Source organism: Trachymyrmex septentrionalis, unplaced genomic scaffold, assembly GCF_001594115.1.
Source record: "Trachymyrmex septentrionalis isolate Tsep2-gDNA-1 unplaced genomic scaffold, Tsep1.0 scaffold182, whole genome shotgun sequence".
NCBI lineage: Eukaryota > Metazoa > Arthropoda > Insecta > Hymenoptera > Formicidae > Trachymyrmex > Trachymyrmex septentrionalis.
The window spans coordinates 514,997-535,983 of record NW_017304990.1 but is presented as its reverse complement, the minus strand read 5'-3'; the positions used below and the strand labels follow the sequence as shown (position 1 = coordinate 535,983).

Here is a 20,987-nt window from a genome sequence, read left to right as displayed (position 1 = left end):
TAAAAATAAAAAAATCTAGTACGAGTGTAGAATTTAATTTGAATTATACCAAGCATTAAGCCAAAATTAAGATTCTACCGCAACGTTTAATTACTTTCTGCATATATATAAATTTTAATATTAAAATATTAATAAACATTTTACAAGGAGTATAATTAACAAGTATGGAACTAATGCGAATACGATTTAATTTAACTTATCTACACGTTCGCTGTAGAGAGGAACACGGTTGACCTACTTCTAAACATTATTAACAAGATCAGAATACAAAACTTGCCAGAGTCGAGATGCAAATTGACGAGAGGAACAGGAGATTGTCTTCAAGGCCATATTTCCTACTCTATTAAATTCATTGCAGCAATCCATTCAGAGCCGAGCTGAGTTTATATGTACGAATGTATTTACTTTTGATTTGACATTATTTTAGTATCTATATTACTTATTACATACTTTTTATATAGAATCATATTTTTGTTATCAAAAGTTTTCATCGTTCTTATTAAATTATTTTTAATTATTAAGAATCCTTGTTTAATTAATTTAGTTCTTGCTACATAAAAAAAATCAGTAACATATTTATTGATCTTTCAACATAGCAGTAGTATCATATAAGGCAATTTTTTTATTTAGAAAACACTATATACGTATGTATAATATGCAAAAGTAGGACACGAGACAGATCCTTTTACGGCAAGTTGTTCTGGACGAGGGCAAGTCATCGTACGATTCCTTCTTTATTCGAACTTTCCAACCTACGTAGCTCTGCATGATGGTGACGAATCATACAAATTTATCATACAGCTTTGATAATTGTGTTAGACATATCGTTATTTTTTAAAAGTATTTATTATATATTTAAAAAAATAGCTAATTATGGAGATTAATGTGGTATTTAAGTTTCTTTAAATCTTTTTTAAATTTTTAAAATTTTTATAACCTTCCTTTTCAAGATATATTGATAAAAGAAACAAATTTTCTTAATATTTAAAAAAATTGTTTATTTTTTATTTCAGAGAGAGAGAGAGAGAGAGAGAGAGAGAGAGAGAGAGCTATTAATTTGTGATTTTTAACGATAATAGAAAAAAACAATAGTTTTAGAAAAATTTAATAAATAACATATAATTATATATATATTTATTTTTATAATATATAATAAATACTTATAAATATATATGTATTATATAATTATATAATATAATATATTATATGTATATATAATTATATATAGAGGAAAGGCCCGTATTATAAGATACCAAGTTTATTTCGGGTAAATGCTAGAAGTCTATAGGTAAAATTTTAAAAAATAATGTCATTTTAAAGGGAATTTAATAAGCTTTAAAATAACGTTACATAAAATTTAATTCAAATTTGATTTTTTTTGAAAATTAAAGAAATGTAAAAAGTTAGCAAATCGCAAGGTTCAAAAATTGTGCTTCTAATATGAGATGTCCCGAGAAATCGATAGTAGAACGCAAAGTATATCAGTATTGCAATTAGAAAACTATTTAATGTTTCTAAACAAACAAACACAGCCAGCGTGCACGAAAAATGAGCACGCGATAGATTATACCCAGAACTCGGTTTTAGGTAGTTGGAATCAAGCATCGCAGACATAGGCACTCAATGTTCATTCCGGTTGTCTTTTTTATTATTATACAATACATCTATACTTTAACAACGATTTTCACTGTAACATAGGAGCATGTTATTTCATATTAGGAACTGATATGAGATACCCTGAGTACCTTATATTACGATTTCCTCGCCTTACGGTTTTACGATCATCAAATCTAACTTCTGTAATTAAACAATTCAACATATCCCGTATTTTTCTATTAGTATGACCTTACTCTATCACTACATGAAGAATTTATTGCCAAATATTTATTTATTAAATAATAAACAAAGTTTAAATGCCCATTTCAATAAAATACTTGAAGACATCGAAATTCTAAAATCTTGTTTTACAATGATTACAGGCATGATTTAATAATGAATTTTCTACTAAGTAGTTTCAATCCAAGAGCAATAAATTCATGGTAGAACCAATAGATAGCGTTTATTAGTTTAGCAGAAACGCCGCTATCTCATATTAGGCGCCTATTTCATAATAGGGGGCTTTCCTATATACATTATATTTCCTATATATACATAAATTCCTATATATACATAAATTCAGTCTTGTCAGATTGAAAATCTTGACCTAAATAGACTCATAGCGCAGATAGATTTGCAAGTGAGAGGTATAAGTTCGTAGAAAATTAGTCGCGTCGTGGTCGTCTCAAGAAGTAATTGCGGTTCGTCTACTCGTAGGCGATTAGTCGTTGAAAATTTCTACGTAAGTCTGCTTAACTTTGAGATCTGTTAAAACTTGTCTCTTCTGGTTTAACGCGGTTCTAAAGGGATGTTCATAATGTGTCATATAACATGGTTTTATCCAATAAAAAATACATGATGCTACTCGACTTTGACCAAGTCTGGCTTTTACGGAATTGGATTTTCGTAATACCCAACGGTATAGAAGAAAAGCGAAAAAGAATTATGAGAACGAATTTTGACGTTGCTCGATGTAGTTACACAGAAGCAAGATCTCTCATATGAAATGCTGGTGTTCAAATAAGTTGAGTTGCTTTGAATAAAATATTGGCAATAATACTACGTTTCTTTTTCCCGTACCATTTACGGTTATGTAAACCGGTTTAGATATACCAGTATTGCAGTAAAAGCATTCACCAGCAGGATGTAATTCATATCTTTCACAGAAAGGTGAAAGCTTTTCATTAATTAATACGATCAATATCGATAGAAACGTCATTCGTCATTTGATAAAATCTTAAGTATATATTCTGAATTATATTCAATTATAAATAAAAGTATTTAAAACTTCCAATGCAATTGGATTGTAAAGAACTTAATTAATTCTTGTAATCAAGCCGAAGAATATTTAATTAATTGAATATGTATGTATCAATAACAATTCGATTTACGTGAGAACGCATCTCGTTAAAATATGCTGTTGTCCGACTAATAAAGGCTTTTCCTACTGTATTATGTGCACGGAATATACTCGAATTGTAATAAATATTAAATTAACTCTTGCTAAATAAAATATACGAATTATTCAACTTATTATAATTCTTACGACATTTATGAAATATTTGTTTTTAATTAATAATATAAATGTGATATTAAAAGACACGATACTTTAAAATGCCGTATATCGAATGAACAGATTACAATACAACCACAATTTTGTCTTTATATCCATCGCGTATGATAATGGCTGCAAATACTCCGAGAATAACAAGACATTCAAAACGACGCAAAACCTTTATACTCATTAAGAACATAAAAGGATTGATACCCTTCTGCGTCATATTTAAATCTCTATATGCACCAAGCCTTTGTTAAGCATCAGCGTTATTTGAACGAATACAAAAGCGGATAATAAGAATTTTCTGCAAACGCTTTTCTTCCCTTTTATTAATATTAAACAGGCATATACCGTTAAATGTTATAAGAATGGATGCAGTATTGTTTACTTTATCATACTGCTGCTTTTAAATATGAACGCAACTGTTTAAAAATAGATACTTTTCTTTAAATACTTTAAATGCTTCTCAAAACGTTACTTCTCATGCGACCTGAAAAAAACATTATAATGTCATAAGCGTTATATCTGTTTCTAAATTCTAATAAATGACAATATTTTAGACGTCATCGTTGCCTGCATAATTTGCCCCAAGAACATTTGGAATTCTCTTATGAAGAACCGTTGCATACTGTGACTTCCTATCGCCAGGATTACGACGAAAAACACGTGGAAAAGCAAACAAAATATTATCATGAAGATCATTTGCATACGGAGGGTGAATTTATCGGACAGAGACGAACCGATTATGTGGCTACTAGAGGCGAGAGAGCGCCGGTCAGAAAACCGCAAGATCATCTCAAACCCGAAGGTGAATTCGTTAGAAGACCAAAGGAAGAGGCGCCTACAAGGGGTGAAAGGGCACCTGTGAAGAAGCCACAAGACAATCTTAAACCGGAGGGCGAGTTTGTTGGTAAGCCTCGAGAGGAAGCTCCGAAATATGGCGAACGAGCTCCGATTACGAAGCCAAGGGATAACTTGAAATTCGAAGGGGATCTTGACAGTAAGTTTAAATACTTGCTCAATTCCGTTCGTGAACTTGTTAATAAACTTTTTTGTTATTAATTTCGTCTCAACAAGATATTAAAATGAATTCTTATATATATAAAAAAATATACTTTTCGTAAAATTGTATGCTCGATATAAAAAAATAAATAAATAAATTTTGTTATCTTCTAGCTACAACAACGACCGAGCTGGTTTTTACTGGTACTCCTGGCGAACGACCGATCCCAATACGTCGCAATACTTATACGAAGATAGAGGGTGATTTTACTGATGAAACGACGACGCGATCGCAATACATTGATCATCGTAGCATCCAACGCGCTGAAATCGTTAAACGAACGGATAATCTCATTGTGGGAGAGGGTGAATTCACGGTTAGTAGCTTTAATGATAAAAACTTTCCGATTTTAATCAGATCGTTTATAAGATCGTATATGTGACTTCATTATTTTTCAAAATTATCTTACAGGGTACCTCTCATATCAAGGAAGATTTCCAAACTCATGTTATCGAACGTGAACCTCAGTGGCGACCGAAGTATCCTGAAGACACCGATCGGTTTTACAACAAAACAGATATCATTGACAGTACTACTACCACTCAGGAACAATTTCGAACTTTCGATCAGGCAGATTATAAAAGTACCATAGTTATTAAAAGAGCCGATAATCTAAGACCTGAAGGACCTTTCGAAGCATTGCCTCACACAAAGGATGATTACGTAACACCCATATTGCTGCGCAAGCCAGAACCACAAAAACCTATAGATAATTTAAAACCTGAAGGGCCATTCGAAGGACGACCTAAAGATGATTATTCACCTAAACGTGGCGAACGTTATGAAGTGAAACGGCCAGAAGATAACTTACGTCCTGAAGGGCCGTTCGAAGGACGACCTAAAGATGACTATAAGCCTACTAGAGGAGAACGCGCAGATGTCAAACGCCCTGAAGATAACTTAAGACCCGAGGGTTCGTTCGAAGGACGTCCTAAAGATGATTATGCACCTAAACGTAGCGAACGCCCTGAAGTCAAGCGTCCAGAAGATAATTTACGTCCTGAAGGACCATTTGAAGGACGGCCTAAGGATGATTATAGACCAACCAAAGGAGAGAGAGCTGATGTTAAAAGACCACAAGATAATTTGAAACCAGAGGGTCCCTTCCAAGGACGTCCAAAAGATGATTTTACTCCGAAAACAGCGGAACGTCCTGAAGTGAAACGACCGAAAGACAATTTACGACCTGAAGGTAACTTTTCAGATCGTCCCAAAGACCAATATATACCCGGTGAGAAACGCACTCCTATCAGACATCTGGATAATTTGTACCCTGAAGGCGACTTTGAAAGACCTAAGCTGATACCTTATGGTCCCGGTGACAGAGCATCTATTGTTCGTCATCCGGATAATCTATTTCCAATAGGAGAATTTCCAGACAGAGAAATCAAGCCATTTAAGCCTGCCGAACGTAGAACGCCTGTTAAACATGTCGATAATCTTCGTCCAGAAGGTAACTTTGAAGGAAAACCCAAAGATGATTACAGACCGACCAAAGGAGAACGTGCCGATGTTAAACGCCCCGAAGATAATTTGCGACCAGAAGGTCCGTTCGAGGGTCGTCCAAAAGATGATTATTCGCCCAAGCGTGCAGAACGCCCTGAAGTAAAACGTCCAGAAGACAATTTACGTCCCGAAGGCAATTTTGAAAGACCAGAAAAAGCACCTATTGGTCCAGCCGAAAGACGTACTCCAATTAAACATCCGGATAATCTTAGATCCGAAGGAGAATTCGAGCGACCTCGTCCGGATAGTTATCGTCCGGCAGAAAAACCAGTAGTCAAAAGGCCAGTGGACAATTTAAGGCCCGAAGGAGAATTTGAAAGACCACGTCCTGAAAAATACACTCCAGTTGAGAAACGAACACCAGTGAAACATCCGGACAATCTCAAGCCAGAAGGTGAATTTGAGCGACCTCGTCAGGATGGTTTCCGTCCGGCAGAAAAACCAGAAGTCAAAAAGCCAATAGACAATTTAAGGCCCGAAGGTGAATTTGAAAGACCACGTCCTGAAAAATACGCTCCAGCTGAGAAACGAACACCAGTGAAACATCCGGACAATCTCAAGCCAGAAGGTGAATTTGAGCGACCTCGTCAGGATGGTTACCGTCCGGCAGAAAAACCAGAAGTCAAAAAGCCAATAGACAATTTAAGGCCCGAAGGTGAATTTGAAAGACCACGTCCTGAAAAATACGCTCCAGCTGAGAAACGAACACCAGTGAAACATCCGGACAATCTCAAACCAGAAGGTGAATTTATTGGTAAACCGAAAGAAGATTTTATACCAACAAGAGGTGATCGCGCTGATGTTAAGAGGCCAGCAGATAATTTAAGACCAGAAGGTCCATTCGAAGGTCGACCAAAAGATGATTATCGACCAGTACGTGGAGAACGTATGGATGTTGTTAAACGCATGGACAATTTGCGTATGGAAGGAGATATAGAAACATATAGATCCAGAGACGAATATACTGATTTCTTAATACGCGAAAGAACTGAAATTACTAAATATCAAGATAATTTACGTATGGAAGGTGAATTCATTGATACAAGAACACGAGATGATTTTAAAATTGTTAAAGGTGAACGCATGGACGTCGTTAAACATCCTGACAATTTAAAACCGGAAGGCGATTTCGTACGTCAGCCTAAGGAAGAAGCGCCTAAAAAGGGTGAGAGAGCTGATGTGAAAAAACCGAGAGACAATTTGAGACCGGAAGGTGAGTTCGAAAGACCGGAGAAGAAACCAATCGGTCCAGCAGAGAAGCGTACCCCAATTAAACATTCTGACAATCTAAAACCAGAGGGTGAGTTTGAGAGACCAATACCTGAAGAATTCAAACCTGCCGAAAGACCAATTGTAAAGAAGCCACATGACAATTTAAAACCGGAAGGCGAATTTGTGTCAAGACCGAAAGACGAGGCGCCAAAGAAAGGTGAGAGAGCTGATATCAAAAAGCCACAAGACAATTTGCGACCGGAGGGCGACTTCGAAAGACCGGAGAAAAAACCAATTGGTCCTGCAGAGCGACGTTCTCCGATTAAACATTCTGATAATCTGAAGCCAGAAGGTGAATTCGAAAGACCTAAGCCTGAAGAATTTAGACCTGCCGAAAGACCGGTAGTAAAGAAACCACACGATAATTTAAAACCGGAAGGTGAATTTGTCTCTCGACCAAAAGAAGAAGTTCCAAGAAAAGGTGACAGAGCTGATGTTAAAAAGCCAAAGGATAATCTCAAACCCGAGGGCGATTTTGAAAGACCGGAAAAGGCACCTGTTGGTCCAGCGGAACGACGTACTCCGATCAAACATTCAGATAATTTGAAGCCAGAAGGTGAGTTTGAACGACCGGAACAAGAAGGTTATCGTCCAGCAGAAAGGCCAGAAGTCAAAAAACCAACAGATAATCTGAAACCCGAAGGCGATTTTGAAAGACCACATCCTGAAAAATATGTTCCGGCTGAGAAACGTACGCCAGTGAAACATCCAGACAATCTTAAGCCGGAGGGTGAATTTATTGGTAGACCTAAAGAAGACTTTACGCCCACTAAAAGTGATCGTGCCGAAGTTAAAAAACCAGAGGATAATCTGAGACCAGAGGGTCCATTCGAAGGTCGACCGAAGGATGATTATCGACCGGTGCGTGGCGAACGCATGGACATAGTGAAACGCACGGATAACTTGCGAATGGAAGGAGATATAGAAACTTATAGATCCAGAGACGAATATACCGATTTCTTAATACACGAAAGGACTGAAATTACTAAATATCAGGATAATTTACGTATGGAAGGAGAGTTTATCGATATGAGAACACGGGATGACTTCAAAGTCGTTAAAGGCGAACGCATGGATGTCGTTAAGCATCGTGACAATTTAAAACCAGAAGGTCCATTCGAAGGTCGTCCGAAGGATGATTATTTACCTAAGAAAGCAGAGAGACCTGAAATTAAAAAGCCAGAAGATAATTTAAAACCAGAAGGCGACTTTGTACGTCGGTCTAAGGAAGAAGCGCCTAAAAAGGGTGAGAGAGCTGACGTGAGGAAACCGAAAGATAATTTGCGACCGGAGGGAGACTTCGAAAGACCGGAAAAGAAACCGATTGGCCCTGCTGAGCGACGTTCTCCGATTAAACATTCTGATAATCTAAAACCAGAGGGTGAATTTGAAAGACCTAAGCCTGAAGAATTCAAGCCTGCTGAAAGACCGGTTGTAAAGAAACCGCACGATAACTTGAAACCTGAAGGCAAATTCGTATCTAGACCGAAAGAAGAAGCGCCAAAGAAAGGTGAGAGAGCCGATGTCAGAAAACCGCAAGATAATTTGCAACCAGAAGGAGACTTTGAAAGACCGGAAAAGAAACCGATTGGTCCTGCTGAGCGACGTTCTCCGATAAAACATTCTGACAATCTAAAACCGGAGGGTGAATTCGAAAGACCTAAGCCTGAAAAATTCAAACCTGCCGAAAGACCGATTGTAAAGAAGCCACTCGATAACTTGAAACCTGAAGGCGAGTTCACATCTAGGCCAAAAGAAGAAGCACCAAAGAAAGGTGAAAGAGCCGATATCAGAAAGCCGCAAGATAATTTACGACCAGAGGGTGACTTCGAAAGACCGGAGATAAAACCAATTGGTCCAGCTGAAAGAAGAACTCCGATTAAACATTTTGATAATTTAAAACCTGAGGGTGAGTTTGAGAGACGTAAGCCTGAAGAATTCAAACCTGCCGAAAGACCAATTGTAAAAAAGCCACACGATAATTTGAAACCTGAAGGCGAATTCGTATCTAGGCCGAAAGAAGACGCGCCGAAGAAAGGTGACAGAGCCGATGTTAGAAAGCCGCAAGATAATTTACGACCGGAGGGTGACTTTGAAAGACCGGAGAAAAAACCAATTGGTCCAGCGGAAAGGAGAACTCCGATCAAACATGCAGACAATTTGAAGCCAGAAGGTGAATTTGAAAAACGTCCAAAGGAAAAGATACCGATCAAAGGTGAAAGGGCGGATGTTACCAAACCAAGAGATAATTTGCGACCTGAAGGCGACTTTGTAAGACCTCAGAAATCACCGATTGGCCCAGCAGAACGACGTACACCGATTCGACACGAAGACAACTTGCATCCAGAGGGTGAATTCGTTGGTCGACCAAAAGATGATTTTATTCTCAAGCGCGCCGATCGACCAATTCAAAAGAAGCCTAAGGATAATTTGAAGCCTGAAGGAGAATTTGTAGGAAAACCCAAGGATGATTACAAACCAACTAAAGGAGAGAGAACTGAAATCGTGGTGCATCGAGACAATTTGAAGATGGAAGGCGATATAGATGTTTATCGATCTCGGGATGATTACGTAACTACGTCTAAACGCGAACGTGTGGATATTGTTCATCGTGAGGATAATTTGAAGATAGAAGGCGAATTCGTTGATATTCATCGACGAGATGACTATCGAGTTACTCGTGGTGAACGTAGCGAAGTTATTAGGCGTGAAGACAATCTTTATCCTGAGGGTGATTTCGAACGACCAGAGAAAGCACCGGTAGGTCCCGCAGAGAGAAGATCTCCTATTAAACATCCTGATAACTTAAAGCCGGAAGGCGATTTTGTACAACGGCCGAAGGAAACCGTGCCTATTAAGGGTGACCGAGCAATCGTCAAGAAGCCGAAAGATAACTTGAAGCCCGAAGGTGAGTTCGAGAGACCAGCAAAATCACCCGTTGGTCCCGGCGAACGACGATCACCCATTAAACATCCCGATAATCTTCATCCGGAGGGAGAATTCGTTGGCAGACCGAAGAAGGACACGCCACTAAAAGGCGACCGAGCAGATGTGAAGAAGCCAAAGGATAATCTTCATCCCGAAGGAGAATTCGCGAAACGTTCCCTGAAGAAAATAGAACCGGCTGAACGAAGAACTCCGATCAAGCACAAGGATAATCTTCACCCTGAAGGAGATTTCTACATAGTGCCTAAGGACGATTTTATTCCAAAGAGAGGAGATCGATCGCCGGTTAAAAAACCTCAGGACAATCTTCGTCCCGAAGGTGAAATGAAAGTATCTCCGAAAGATGATTATAAATATGTAAATGGAGATCGCGTAGAAATACGTCGGCACGAGGATCACCTGCGCGTGGAGGGACAAATGGACACTCGTCGCTCGAGAGATGACTATAAGAAAATCACGAGAGTGGAGAAAGTGGATGTTAAGAGACATGAAGATAATCTCAGAATGGAAGGTGAATTTATCGACGTGCGTCGCAAGGATGATTACGTGCACGTGGTCGGTGAACGCGCGCCAATTAAAAAGCTCGCGGACAATTTACGTCCGGAAGGAGATTTCGACAGACCTCGGAAGATCGTGATTGGGCCCGGGGAGAAAAGAACTCCAATCAAGCACCCGGATAATCTGAAGCCAGAGGGTGACTTTGAACGTAGAACTCCGGATAAGATTGGTCCCGGCGAACGACGGTCGCCGATTCGTCACGCCGATAATTTGAAGCCAGAAGGTGATTTCATCGGACGCCCACGTGACGACTTCACTCCCAAAAGAGCAGAAAGAATCGAAGTCGTAAAGAGAGAGGATAATCTAAAGATGATAGGTGATTTCGAGGGCACAACGTCTCACAATTCGACTTACACAATAGTTCGCGGAGAACGAGCGGACATTAAGTCACACGAAGATAACTTAAAGATTAGCACCGGTACTATGGAAACAAAAACAACCAGCAGAGATACTTATACACCTTCTAAGCGTGAACCTTCTCCTGCTGGCAAAATGGTAAATCGTCGAAGACACATGGAATCGTCTATTTCGCTCGGTGATGACACCACCGTGATGACCACGACGAATCAACGTAACTACAATACCTACACGAGACGTACAGGAAAGGATATCGCTGCTAAAATGAGTCAAATAGAATCTGATACTAGGAAGACCGTGGAATCGCAAACTTTAGCAGATGGAACTGTCGTTACGACTGTAAAACGTACAGCTACTTCTACTCAGTCAGATCAGAGAGCTGCCAATGCTCAAACTGTCTCCCATCATCAACAAACACAGCATATTACGGATCGTCTTACCGCTCAACCAATTGATGTTTCGTCATTTGGACCGCAACCCGTGGATTCACGAAAAACGACTTCTCAATTCGTGTCTAATCAGCATCACGAACAGCATCAAAGAACTCATTTGAGCGAGCAACATTTGCGATCGCAGAACATGCAGAGTCGTCGAACAATCGAAGATAGATCGTTCGCGGAAGGACTAAATCATCGAGGGCAAATCGTACGAGCGGAAGATACATCTCGTTACGCGATCGACGCCACACACGGCGAGCATAATAGACAGCAGCAGCAGCAGCAGCAGCAGCAGCACGTCGAGCGTCATCATCAGGAAATGACCAAGCGCGATTACGTGAATGCGCAACATATGGAAACTCGACAAAGATCCGCGACAAAGCAGCACGAGCAGCACACAATCTCCACTCAGGCGCGATATAATTCAAGCAGCCCGGAATTCCGACAATCAATCAGCGGGCAAACGACTTTGGAACGATCACACGTAGACTCAGCCGCGAAGTACGGTCACCATCGCAAGAACGTGATATCCTCTTCGTCGGCTGACATCAGCAATGCAGTACTCCATCGACGTGGCGCAGCTTCTTCCACCGAGGCGCTTCACACGATCTCGTCGACGGCGGCGGACCAGCGCAAAAGTATCTCAAACCTGGCCGAGAGCGGACAGTACATCAGTAATTCGAGCCAGAGCAACGATAGACGTAGCTTGACTTCGCTGCATCGCAGCTCTAAAGAAGTCAATCCTTGGGCATCTTCCAGCTACGAACGCCCGCAGAGAATCATTCGGCAAGATAACCTGAGTGTCGGCGGAAAATTCTATTCACAGAGCGAGGCGAAAAGCTATGGAAATTTCTCACAAAGTACTCAAAAAGTAGAAAGAGTCCAGAGGCAAGCGAACGCATCTCATATTAATTTGGGTGACGGTAGTACTGTCAGTTCCAGCATGTATAAAAGGGAATACGTTCCCAGGCACAGAGGACCGTGTCCAGCTGCTCTTTTGGAAGCCAAACAGGCGCCTTTCAAACACACCAGAGACACGCAGAAACACAAGTTTTACATGCCCGTTGTGTCCAACTAAATTGGCCTATTAAATTTAACGTTTTACTAATTTTTTTTTAAATTATGCTTAATGATAATGTTAAAGTGCTAAAATCAAATTTTCATTCTGTAAAGATGATCAAAATTATACGCAACACATATTTATCATCGTGCATAATATTTTTAAGCAATTTTTGGTTATAAATCGATTATTGCGTAAAAATATATAATAATTGATTATATACATAATAATCAATAATAATTAATTAATTATTATACGATCATAATCAATAATAATTAATTATATTTTATTATCAATTATAATTAATTATTATATTATTAATTAATAATTAAAAGAGAGAATATGAAATCGTATGTAATCATATATAGTAACAGTAAATATGTTACTATATGCAGAAAATTTTCTTTTTCAAAGTATTCGAATTTTGCCAAGACTAAATCCGAAAAGGATTTTTTGAATAACGCTGTGATGATATCGCGCTGTTGAAAAATTAATTTATATTTTAATAATCGCTGATACATTATTTCGACTAAAAGTAAGTACTATAATCGTTTCTAAATTACAATCACATCAACGGATGAAATTTGATCTATCGTGTCCCTTGTATAGCAATATTAAATATAAGCTATTAAAATACGTATATACTTAATATACATAATTTCTTTTTAGGATGCAGTTACGAATGAAAATAATTGGTCAATATAAGTATATAAGTATTGATTATACCACTAACTTTTATCTACCGACGCGAATAGGTAGCCGCCCATTATATATTCCTTTCTTCTTAAAACACGTGTATACAAAGCAATAACTAGAGCTTAAATCCATGATACGGTCGGATCTAATAGAGCATTAGTTTCGTCCGATAATTAGGATAGTAGGTGCAATTATGTTATTCTATTTCACTGACTTTATAATATAAAGTTTTTATATGGCAATGAGTTTCTCGCTTATGTTTTATTTAATTTTCAGCTTATTTTATTACCTTATTTAGCACTTATTTAGCGTTGTGTTCTAAGAATATATTTTCAGCAAAATATTAAAAAAATACATGATTTTTTTTCCTTTTTCATTAAGCAATACTCAAATGGGTAATTCAATTTCTGGATGTTGGTTTATTTACTTTATAATCTTTATTTTATTTGAATAAAATAGATTTGTATTAATTTGTTGTATGAGTTTTATTTGTTACCATTATATTTATTTTATTAATGCATTTACACGATCAAAACGCACATGATAGAAAAATATTTGATATTATTTGTTGTTTGTACAATGCAATATACTGTATATTCGATATATAGTTGTCACAAAAATTAATTATTAATTGATAAAAGAATTATAAATAAATTGAACTGTATAAAAGCAATTAGAAATTTAGATTTAGGATTTTAATATTAACATTATTGAGATCTAATTTATAAAAATAGTTTTGGTGTCAAATATTAAATAAATTAATCCAAAGGATCTGCCATTGAAAAATAACAGTAAGAATGTATATATGTATATTGAAATGACAACCTTTTCATTAATACTATTAGCATGGCCATAGGCTATTCACAAATAATGTGAATAGATGAAACTTTATCGGCCTCATTGCTGCTGATATGAAAAAAGATCTCATTATGATCTTAATTTTTTTTAATACTTGGCTGCATAGACAATAACGGCTCTGGTGTGTATACTAGATTTTACGCACTTAGAGGTACCTATATAAAACTAAATACATCGAAAGATATAAAAACGTTATTTTTTTACTGTATTTTTACTAGATCCTGAAATATATATGGCAGTTTCTCTCTAAAATATATTCTACATTTCAAGCTAAATCCAAATCAAGTGCAAGAAAGAGAATGGGCAATTTGTGGCTGTGCCGTTCATATTCATTGAAACAAGTTGTTCATTCATGTCTGTTCGTACTTGCTTTCTTTCTTCGAATCTGGCTTAAAATAATAACTTTGGATAAAAAAATTTAATAATATCAAATCTATTATAATTCGCGCGCAATGCTATTGTGTATTCTAGGTAGATAAATATAGCATTATAAAAATGTATGTGATTGTACATTTAGATAAGCAGAGTACAATAAAAAATAGTGCATTTTATATTTTTTAAATTTTCTGACGTAGAAAGATTTGCATATTGATAATTTTATATTGAAATTGGAATTTTCATGATTATAAAAGAAATTTATTTACTTACTATACCATATATGCCTATTAAAGCCGAGCAATTAAAGTAAATTATAGAAGGCAGGAATCAAGAAATCTATGTGCATATATTATTTCCTATAGATTGCAAAGTAATGTTTGATCTTTTATTGATAAATTATTAATATTGGCCTTCTTAGCTTAAAAAATATTGCGCAGAAAGAAAAAGATGATAGTCCAATTAACAAAATGTCACTTGCTAGACTTTGGAACCTATAAGCGTATTTCTGGTATTTGTAATAGACATATATAAAGATACAAATTCTTTATTGTTAGTTTGTAAATTTCATATATATATATATAAAACCTGTATATATAAACGGATCACTGTATTGAACTTTTTCAAACATATCTTGTGCGATAGGAACGATAAACAGCAACTATTTCCCACACATATCAACGAGACAAAATATTAATTACTTATTTCAATACAATATATATATATATGTATATAAGATAAAATAAGGTTTGAAGTTGTAGTACCGTTACTACCTGTTCCTTGAAGCATCTCTCGTTCTTTCCGTCTCCTTTTGCTTCGTCGTCACGCTCTCGACGACGACTCAAGAAAGAAGAACAAGTATGATCCAGCGCCTGTGGGCGATTCACCGTCTCACGCTTTTTCCCCTTCATCCACCCTCTTACTTTTATACCTCGCTTCGACGCCTCGTGAAGTCTTAGGGTTGTTAACCCTCGCAATGAGATTGTCGAAAATTTCGCGTTGGAATGGAGATTTCACTCCGGGCAACTTTCATGTCTCTCTCTCTCTCTCTCTCTCACACACACACACACACACACACACACACACATACACGAAAATTACAGGCTGCCTCTCTAATTACTCGATCTCGCTCAAATTCATTCAGCAAACTTTCGATGTGACCGATCAAAAGGAACGTTTTATATCGACAATCAAAACTTTCCTTCATTCGATGGACCAATGTGCACAAGTATCGTAATAATATTATTTATTTTTATAGACAAAAAATGAAAAATTTACACTGGTAAAATTATGAGCTATCAAATTGAGTACAATAATTTCAATCAAACGTTTAGTTAATATAATAAAAATAATTTTACTTCCCTATAAATATTTAGTAATTTTGTCCAAATAGTTGGTTACATTATTATGTTTAATAATACTAAATATTTAAAATCATTTTTTACTATATCAACCGGACATTTGATTAAAATAATTGTACTCAACATCTGATAACTATTACCAGAATTTTTTTCCGTGTACGTATACCTTTCATAGAATTTCGAGTTCATGCATCCTATACCTTTTTATATTATTACACAAGTTCTAGTTTCTCGTTGGAAAACAAATATATTTCTCTCGCAACTCTGTTGAATAATAATCTTTGCTTATCCGTCGCTGATTACATACCGTACATATAATTAATGTAGCATCAAACTGTTATCAGCATTTCTTTTACGTTTTATTGCTAGTGTTACATAAATAATTAAGACCGCGATCTAGTTACATGCGAGTCGAACGATTAAGATGCCGGCCTATTAACCGCTAATCGACGTCGATCGCAATTACATGGCGCGTCCGCAAAGTGGCACGATTCTAAGGAAGTGGTTTGAGATCGTTGCCCTCTTTTCCCGGCCTGTCGCAACCTCGCAGTCTATATCACGGGAAAAAAGACACCAAAGAAAATATAAAATCGAAAGGGTAATATTATCGCGATTGTAGTTAATTCAATGTGTAAATCCAATGTGCTTGCCGCGATGCGTTGACGCAGATCGAGGCGAGCGCACATTTTCGCGTAACGTGGTTACATACAGGTAGAAGTACGAAACGGTAGAAGAAGTATAATATAAAAGAAGTACAGCGATCCGGCATTAACCGGCACGCTATCGTCATCACTGTCGTCTAGGTCTTCCAAAGTGGTACGATTCGGAATGGCCAGACACACCGAGAGCGTTGTCCTCTTTCGCGCGGATCGTCGACTACCTGCAGGCGAACGTAAAGTCACCTGACGCATACCTCTCTATCTCCCAGCGACAGGCCGGAGGCAATCACTGGGCAATCCTTTTTATCTCTCTCTTTCTCTCTCTCTCTCTCTGTATCTTTCTTCCTTTCTTTCCATCGCGAAAAAAACATTCGCTTTCACGAAAGTCCAGGTCTTCGTAGGCCTCTCTTTCGTTTACCCGGTACACGAGGCGCGCGAGAAAAGATATGCCACACGCGAGGAACCTGCGGTGAAATCCGCGATTTCTGCCGGCGTTTCTTCCGCAAGGAACTTACACGCTGCAGAACGGGCACGGTAAGTCTGACATTCGTTTCGAGCCTGCAAAAAGTCCAAGGATCGCGAGATCGGCAATCTCTCCATTAAGATACGAATACTCTCGCGTCGTGAAATTTTTGACACATCTGTCCTTTTATAAACGAAAATGACGCGTACCACATGAAGAACGGATGGCATTGTTGCCGATTAGAATCACATGTACTTAGAATAAAAGGTAGACAAATCAGTCTTTCTTTAGATCTTTTCACGCTTGTTGTAATTCTTTCCATCGCCCGTTTTTACGGCGTGACAATAATGCGTCTTTTTAAGAAGTTTTCGTTCGGTAAAAAGTTACCGAACGAAATTCTTGGCACACGACCTCGTTGCACCGTTGCCGGCGCCGATTACCACCTGCGTGTACGTACATTTGGAGTTCCTCGTTACGAGAACGTCGCCGATCTGCAGCTCCGTCGAATGGGATTCCTGGTCAAATCGCGATCACCATGGTCGTTGCCGTTAAACGACCGAATTTGATACGCTCGCGAGCACCGCCCGATCGAACCGATTTTCTATTATGCCGATTTCACGCGCTCGTGCGTGAACGCACGTTGCCGTGCGTTGCAATTTTGCGGTCGCGACACTAAGTACTCATTAACGTGTCCCTTATTTGTAGAGGAAATTGTTTTTTTTTTTTTTTTCATTACATCGTGAATTTTCACCTTTTCTCCTCCATTGTGATAATATATAAAATTTCAAAGTAACCCAAGATATAATGGAAAAATGAGAAATTCGAAATAACATTTAACGTATGTGCATCCGATTTTTCGGTAAGAAATAGCTCGTGAAAAAAGTGGAAGCGAACACAATTGTGTGCTTTCCGTGTGTGTAAGACATATGGATATTATTATAGTTTAACGTTAATACTTTCTTATTATTTGCATAAACAGAAAGTAGCGTAAATGATTTTCTAGCCGGCACGATGTTCAGTTGTTCACGCTTGGTGCATAGAAACTAAGGAAAAACGCCGTCCTACGCTGTAATTTTATTGTCGGCGCGAGAAACGAAAACGTACGTATTTGCAACGGCGCTCGTTCCAGCAACCCAGATCTCCGTGCAATGGAAATATACCGTTAAAACGTGCCACAGGCTCGCAGCCGTTACTCCTCGTTCGGCGAAACGTTGACTGGCAGGAATCTCCTCGGTTCTTCCGATTCTGATTCTCGAGATCGGTCCGCCCACAGATTATTCGGCTAAATTTCTAGAAGAAAAATATTTCGAATTTCTACTTCATGTATGCGATAAACGCTCTATCGAGATATCCCCGCTTTCAGAAAGGATTAAATATTTGATTGGCGCAACATCGTCGTAAAGAGATGTTAAGGAGATTGTGTATTTTAACAACAATCTGTAGCTTAATAATCAATTCGAAATACGTAATTCTAAAGACTGCCGTACGACTTGAAATAGAATGCTTTAGGTAAAGGATGTTAAGTGTTTTTACGTCAATTACAATCGGCGTTTGTTTCTTTCCTTCAGATCTGATTCCGACGGCGTCGCGCAAATTTCCGGCATTTGCTGTCTTCACACCCGCATATTTGTGGCGCTTGCACGATCCTACGAGCGAAAGTACTTTTAGCACAGCGAATTATCGGCGGTACGGCTGACGGTGGGAAAGAGGATGGCATTCAATGACTCCCGGCGCGTCTGACAGATTCACTCGTTCCACTTCTCTGTTACCCGGGTTCTGCGGTTTCGCGAAGCAAGACGTTACCGCATGTCCGACACGTCTGACGAGATTACCCACGGGGTAGGTCGGTGAGAAGTTGCGCGTTATCCGACGTAACCGGAATAAATTTTCTTCTCCTAATGTTAATTCTCACGACTGACTGTCACACGTCATCTGCGCGGGGGAGGGGGGGGGGAGGGGCAATGCGATATCATCAATTCATTCTAGTTGCACAAACGCAACTTTCGCTCGGCTGCGCGAAATCAGCAACGAGGTATACACGCATATATATATATATGTATATACGCGTGCCGATATTTTTATACAAAGTGCACCTCGCTCAAACAACACTGCACCATAACGATTCGTTGCCCGTACGTTATATTTACGGCAGAAATATACGGGAATCAAAGCCGGTTATCGTTTTCCCGCGAAGCGACGGTCCGGTGTGGTATGCTGGAGGGCGTTTATATGGCGCGATTACCGCTCGCACGATATATATCGCGCTCAAACATTTATTGACGTAACTGGAGTAGCCTTCTTTCCTTTCCTTGTTAGCTCTCTCTTCGTGGCCAAACGCAGCCGCGGAAGCCAGTTGCCCGTATTTCTATCTTATAACCGATTATTCCAAAAAGCAAGCAACTCGAAGTTCAAACGCTAAATGGAACACGAAACGTGGAATTGCAGTTTGTTATATACATATATTTAAAAAATTTTAACTGTAACTAATTTTTTACTGTATTACTAAAATTATAAGCGGAATACAGAGACCTAGCAGTAGATTTTCTAGGTACGGCCTAGTGATCATGAATCTTGTAATTTTCTGAAAGGAGCTGGTAACTCCCGCTATTTACCCAGTTCATAGAAAATCTTTAACGGAATGCAAATGAGGACTTCACCGAGATAAGAGCTTACATTAAAGTAGAGAAGAGCGGATTTACGTACGTACTCATACGCGGCCCCAAATACATATGCGGGAGTCGAGATTTATTAGTTGCACCGAGCGAAGCGTCAGCGCTAGTAAACGTCCAGGCTGAGAAAGATGATTCCACGACGAAGTAGGAAAGTATAATACACGCGACGGAGAGAAGGCGTACCGGAGGAGCTCGCATTGCGCCGCCGGCACTTTTCTCCTGGCTAATCGTTATGGAAAGTCCGTGGATAATATGGGACGTTGTGCGCTGCGGAATCTCATGTAGAATCGAAGCCGCGCGCCGTCCGTCGTCGACATTGCTGAAGCGAGGAAAATTACATGGGTGGAAGTTGGGATGAAGCACGCGAGTTACTTAAATAACCGAATAAATCAACCGAATAGAAATATACGTGGTTTTTTCGGTTTTGGCTCAGTTGGAAGGCGCCATTCCGAAGCTTGTTGACTGGTTTGCATATCAAACTCGTAAACCCATGTCTCAATTCTATTTGCAATACAAAATTTGAGAAAAATTGTTTGTTCGATCTTTTCATTCATTGTAAAAATCGCAAAACACACTTGAGATGAACTGACAAAATCGAGCACGATAATCACATTAAATGACAGATGGCACTCCAGCTCCGCGTCAGTATAGAGGACAGTTATGCCAACTTAGCGACAAAAAGAATTTTGACAATTCCTTTAAGCGGGCTTTTTAAATGATCAATTCCCGGTACTTTTTTGACAGAATGTATACTCGAAATGTCGTTGCTATCCGCATATAACAGAGAGAGAGAGAGAGAGAGAGAGAGAGAGAGAGAGCGTGGTCTGCGTGACATCTTGGTCGGACAAGATATTGCAATTGGAAGAAGATAGAACTTCGCTGAACCCGTAACAAATTTCCTCGGCCATTAACGATCCTTGTTTAAGCTCCATCATTTTCTCGCTGAAAATCTTTCGTGGATAATATGGGACATGGGCAGGTAGAATCTCGGTAGGATCGCTCCGACACGTCGACGACATTGCTGAGGAAAGGAGTGGTAGACCCGGAGCGAGAGAGGATGGAAGAACGGTCGCTGCGCCAGCCAGTGTAAAGGAGATTGGCAACCTAACGGGGAGAAAGAGCGATCGCCGGTGGAAGCGAGAACGAGAGAAAAGGGAATGTGCACGAGCGAATGGGACGGACGAGGTGGTGGGTGAGAAGGAGAACGACGGAGCGAGGTGCACGGAACGGACGAGAGAGAAAGAGGGACGGTGTTCGTAATGAAAGAGGCAACCCGCAGCGCGGCTGCGGCGTGGAAGAAAGTCAGCCTACCGAGCGGCTCATCAGTCCGGCACAGTGCGGTGTCCCGAATGCACGTCGAACCGTCGATTTTCCGCGTGTTCTTGCGCCACGTGATTCTGTTCCGAGTAGAAACACGTTCCACGCAGAACCGCACGAACACGTCCGTTCACCGGCATCAAGTAGGAAGCCACCAGCCACGGCTCCGATTAACTTCGATGCATCGCTCGATCGGCAACTGCGATCGTGCAACGCGACGAGATAGCGGCTCT

At 39.1% G+C, this 20,987-nt stretch overlaps 1 protein-coding gene across 2 annotated transcripts in view; it reads left to right on the top strand.

The window, feature by feature from the left end:
- Positions 1-12,496, top strand: part of LOC108746608 (microtubule-associated protein futsch) — a 22,558-nt gene extending 10,062 nt beyond the window's left edge. The window contains exons 4-6 of one of the 2 annotated variants that reach the window (XM_018483479.1): positions 3,715-4,064; positions 4,331-4,533; positions 4,629-12,496. In XM_018483479.1, the coding sequence (XP_018338981.1) occupies positions 3,715-4,064; positions 4,331-4,533; positions 4,629-12,371 (8,296 nt within the window). In that variant the 3' untranslated portion in view covers positions 12,372-12,496. Of the gene's footprint in view, positions 1-3,714; positions 4,155-4,330; positions 4,534-4,628 lie in introns of both variants that reach the window. The other variant, XM_018483478.1, reaches the window with a different exon arrangement.
- The last annotated feature ends 8,491 nt before the right edge of the window (positions 12,497-20,987 follow it).